At 42.0% G+C, this 5036-nt stretch overlaps 1 protein-coding gene across 3 annotated transcripts in view; it reads left to right on the forward strand.

The window, feature by feature from the left end:
• Positions 1-5036, forward strand: part of GNAL (G protein subunit alpha L) — a 340721-nt gene that overhangs the window by 330831 nt on the left and 4854 nt on the right. Inside the window, exon 12 of one of the 3 annotated variants that reach the window (XM_048840219.2) lies at positions 2373-2887. The exons of the other annotated variants lie outside the window; for them this stretch is intronic. Within the exon in view, the coding sequence (XP_048696176.1) occupies positions 2373-2390 (18 nt within the window). The 3' untranslated portion in view covers positions 2391-2887. Of the gene's footprint in view, positions 1-2372; positions 2888-5036 lie in introns of those variants that run through there. 3 annotated transcript variants of the gene reach the window in all.

The following is a 5036-nucleotide window of genomic DNA, read 5'->3' on the forward strand; positions in this document are numbered from 1 at the left end:
CAGAGGGGATCACTATGATCATTAGTCCAGTGGTTCTCAACATTTTGGGGCTCATGGACCATTTGTAAACCTTGATGGCCTGACCCCCTGAGTCACTCCCCGACCTGATGCCCCCATCCCCCCTTGAGGGGTCCATTGGGCAGGGCTTGGAGGTAAGATTCCAGATGCTCTGGCCAGATGTGAACAGCTGGGAGTATGGCCCACTTGCAACTGATGGAAAGGGTGGTGAGCCTAGACCATGCCCAAAAACACGCAGTCCCTCCCCATGGATGGCAGAGAGTAATGGGGGATTTGGGGCCTAGAGGTGAAGTGAAGAGATCAGGGGACTTAGGGTATAGTGAGGAGGAAGACATTAGAGGGTCTTGGGGAGCTGGGGAAGGAATTGGGGATAGCAGGAGGCTGGGGGAATGGTATGGGGCAGAGGTGTATGGGGGAGGGGTGGTAGTCCAGTAGCTCTCGGAAAACACACAGCCCAGGGTAGGCCAAGTTTAAAGGGGGAATTTGTGGTGCAATGGGTAAATTAGAGGGGCTGGGGAAGAAAATCTGGGAAGCTGGGGGCCAGGGTGGGTGGTAGGATAGAGGAGATGTTGCCAGGCTGTGGGGCAGTGGGTACATCGGGGGCTGGTACTTACCAGATAACATGACACCATCCTCTCCTTCCTGGCTCCTGTCCTGTGGAGTTGGCTGGGCTCAGGTCCCCACTGCAAGCATTGCGACCTTGTGCACCAGGTTGCAATGAGACCAGCCAGCTCCATGACCCTTTGAAATATTCTGGCTACCCAATTTTGAGTCACACCCTAGAGTTGAGAAATCCTGCTGGTAAATTATTCCAATGGTTAATCACCCTGACAGTTAAAAATTTACCCCTTATTTCCAGTCTGAATTTGTCTAGCTTCAACTCCCAGCCATATGACCGTGTAAGATCTCTGCTAGATTGAAGAGACCCTATATCAAATATTTGTTCCCCCAGCGAAGCACAGATTTTACTCTTACATAATGTTTCAGTCCCCTCTGCCATGTGACCCATACATCAGCTTCAGCACCCCAGTCAGGTGCCTGAAGTGTGAGATTCTCATCCCAGCTTTGGCCCCTTTATAAAAGAGCCAGAACAGCATGAAGGGGGCCTAAATGTCCCCTCTCTGGCCAGAGGAGGATTCCCCCTGTTTAGCCACATCTGAAGACCATTTTAAGGCTGCCTTCTGAGGTCCATCTGACAAGTCTTGATGTAATGGGTGTGCCTGGGGCAGGACTAGGGCAGGAGTGTTTTGGGGTGGGAGCAGAGCAGATGGTGGTGCTGAGATTCCTGGCAGGCCTGAGTAGCTTCCTTAATTTAGAAAGGTTCCCAGGGCCAGTTATACCTGGAGCTACCCAGGATTTCAAGGGTGCTAATATGAGCCTAAACCTCCCCTCCCCCTGGAAGCACTGCACTGAATCTCACCTTGAGTTTATGGCAGATAATTTTCACATATCTATTCTTTCCATTATTCAGTCTAAAAGAAAATGGAGGAATCCAATCCTTTATGTGGATATTTAAAATGTCAGCCCGCTCAAGTGAAAGTTTTTCTAGTCAAAATTTTCTAAGGCGTTGCACTGTGCCACTGTCAGTGGCAACAGGCGAGTAAGACTGAAGTAGTCATTTTACTTCACATTTTAAATACTGTTCTGAAGCAAATTAGAAAGAGAAACCTTGAACATTTTATGATTCAAAGAGTGAAGAAGTTTGTTTCATCTCGCTATCTTTGTTACACTTTTCTTTCCAATTTTATGGTCTGTATTTTTTATTTATTGATTGATTGATTGCTCTGCTCTGTTACATTTCCTGGAAAATCTGCCTTTATTACTTACACATTCTTTATTGTAATTTTGGTAGCCTATAGTCATGTTCACTAGTCTGGCACATCAGCCCCCTGCTACTGCTGCACAAGATGCTTTGGTAGCCTGTGAAAGTCGTGTCATCTTGTAGCCCTCTGTAACTGTACCTGGTACGCTGCAACTCTCAAAACTCTCCCTCTGCTGACCCAGGCTGCAGCTACCAATTCTATTTCAGATGATTGTCTTAATTATACACAGGTTTATCACAGACTAGTTAAGAAAACGTGTTTATATTTAACAACACCTCTGACTAATATTTCTAAAAAGTATCAGAAGGTGGGCATTTCATTTTCTCGCTCTCATTTTCAGAAGAGCTAACTATCTGAAATCCCCACTGACTTCAAGTTGCAGGTATTCAGTACCTGTGAAAACTAGGCCATTGGTTTCCAATTTATGAAAACATTAGCTAGGTATGGCAGGAAGAGCTGTTTGTCTGGCTCACCAAGACAAGGCTGGAAATCCAGCTCTTTGCCTCAGCAAAATGTTTCTTTCCTTTCCAGGTCAGGTCACATGTCTAGTTCATGGCATTATCTCCTATTTCACAAGGTCTCTGTTCCATAGGAAACTCGCCAGGCTCCTCGTCCTGTGCTTAATCACAAGACTATCCTTCCTCCTCACAGTGTTGAACCCAGCATTCATCAATTGTTTACAATTCTCCCAAAACAAATATTGATGTTTTGTACACAGGATTCTGCAACTGCTGATGTTTTACTTCAGTACAATGGGTCAGCCCTACAAAAACAGCAGCAGGGCAAATCTGGGTTATTCTGCTTTTTATTTTGAAAAATCTGAATAATTTTTTCTTGGACTTGAAGCAGCTACTGTCTGAATACGTTGACCTGTATTCCAAGAATAGCATATTTAGCTCCTTTCAGAAGAATCTGTTGTGTTCTTAATAATCTTGACCTGTTCATAATTATAGGGATCCAACATCAATATTTTTCTTGTATTCTAGCATAGTAATGGTGGTTCTTCTGCTAAATGTTATTATAAAGGTGTGTATTTTTCCTTGAGTTGACACTCACTTCTCTTAATAAAAGTCTAATATGACTCCTCAGAATAGAGTTTTGAGTTGAAAATTCAGTAGATGGATAATCTCCTAAAATTATATGGTTGCTTATCTGCCAAGGCACAAAAAAGACCACATTTTGAAAACACATATTTTAACATGCTGCTGTAGAGTCCCAAATGTAACTTGGCATCACCAAAACATTGTGGTGAACTGGCTACTTTGTACTTTGCTTGGTGGAATCAGAAATTGGCTGTGTATAATAAGCACTATACTCCTAGAGGCTAATGGAGATTCTCTGTTGCTCAAATAGCAGGGCCCTGTGCTTTTGAAGTAGGAGGGATGAGTTCTGTTCTTTGTTATTACCATAAAGCTGTACATGACATGTATGATGCACACAGCATAATTACATGTGTGATGCACACAGCATCTCCACAGCAGGCTAGTGTTCACACCCCAGCTTGATTCAAACTGTATATTCATGTAGACAAGCTACATTGCTGATTTAAAACAAAAGTTCACAGTTTTGCCACTTGGGCACCAAAAAAAGAAAAATAATTCCGAGGACAGATGCATTGCATAATGCAGTATTTGGTTATCAGCAGTACAGGTTATATATGTGAATGTGTACAAATAATATATAAAGTAGCAGCTCTTACAAAATACCCTTCATGCAGTTATACTGGGTATTTTAACCTGATAATACTGTGCATAATATTCTTTCTGCTAAAAACTTTCTGTTTATATTTTACCTGGTTTTTCCAACTCATAAATTGGAAATACTAATTAGGTCTTCTAGTCCTGGTAGGGCACCATTATTTTGTGTATAGTAACATTAAAATATACCATTAGTTGAAATGATTATTCTTTAAAGTTACCGTCTGATCTCATTCCTGGGTCTCTGTTTCCTAGTGCAAACCAGGGGAGTATTTTGGTCTCTAAGGCCAGTGGTAATGGGATGGATTGTGAGCCACTCCCCTTACTAGTTGTCACAGGGAATGCAAACTTCCCCGCGCTAGCCTTTTGATGTTCTGTAGACATAACCAGAGTACCAATTGTGATGGTCGTGGTCTAGCTCCTAGTAGATGGGCTATACTATAAAACCAACCATATTACCTGCAGCTGTTAGCTGGCAGTGAGTTCTGTTAACTATCAGACAGGACCAGTTCAGTCATCTAAACTTTAAAACCAGTCCAGGATTCCTCTTTGTTCATAAGGGTTTGATCATCAGGTTGGTGCTTAACAATAATAATTTTAACTATTGACCTAGAAGTGAAAGGTTCTATCTTACATATACATAGATGCTGAAAAGTAGTAATTTCTAGCATGTCTAAACATAAATGTCCAAATCTTAGGAAGAGAATGGGGCCTTGCTCAAGTACAATGCAGCTATGAAACATCTCTATAAAGTAAAACGTTGTAAACTGAGAGATTTTTCACATGCTCTGTCAGTAAGGCTGTTAAAACAAGCCCACTTGGAATCCCCTGATTTGCTGCTTCAGAGAATGTAAAGCTACCTAGGCTTGTGGGCAAGAAATGGAGCTTTTTTTTTTTTTAATTTGGAGATAATTTCATCTGAGGTGCAAGAGCAAGGTGTTGTAGCCTAAAGATACCTAGGTATTGCTATCTGTCTTCACAGACCCCACTTATATATCATTTTCTTTGTCTAACCTGGGGTTTTCTGTCTAATCACTGAACAACGCCTCCAGAGCCACATTCAAGGCTCCTAAATGGCTATCTAATCTGCTACTGCCTAAAGCAGTTGAAGTGGCCTGGGTTATAAAACTTCTCAAGCACCAGTATCTAAGAATTGAAAGTCAACTTCCAGGGGCTTTTTCACTAGATTGCCAGCAGCCAACCTGTTAAAAGGCTAAATGTGTTTATATGCATGTTTGATTATAATCTTAATAAATTATACTTAATAAATTTCTTCAGTGTGTATCAAATGAAAACACAGGAATATCTTTGGAAGGCATAGGCACATCCAGGATTTGCGTTTGGATAGTCAAACTGGCAGTGCTGAAAACTGGGCTCTTGCTCTCCAAACAGCTAATCTTTTTACAACTGGGCAGGTGTTTGGAATGTAATTCCCTTGTAGTGAGCTGACAGACCCCTGAGCAATCAGTCTTCAATATGTTCTCTTCCTTTTCTGCAG

Source organism: Caretta caretta, chromosome 2, assembly GCF_965140235.1.
Source record: "Caretta caretta isolate rCarCar2 chromosome 2, rCarCar1.hap1, whole genome shotgun sequence".
Lineage (NCBI taxonomy): Eukaryota > Metazoa > Chordata > Testudines > Cheloniidae > Caretta > Caretta caretta.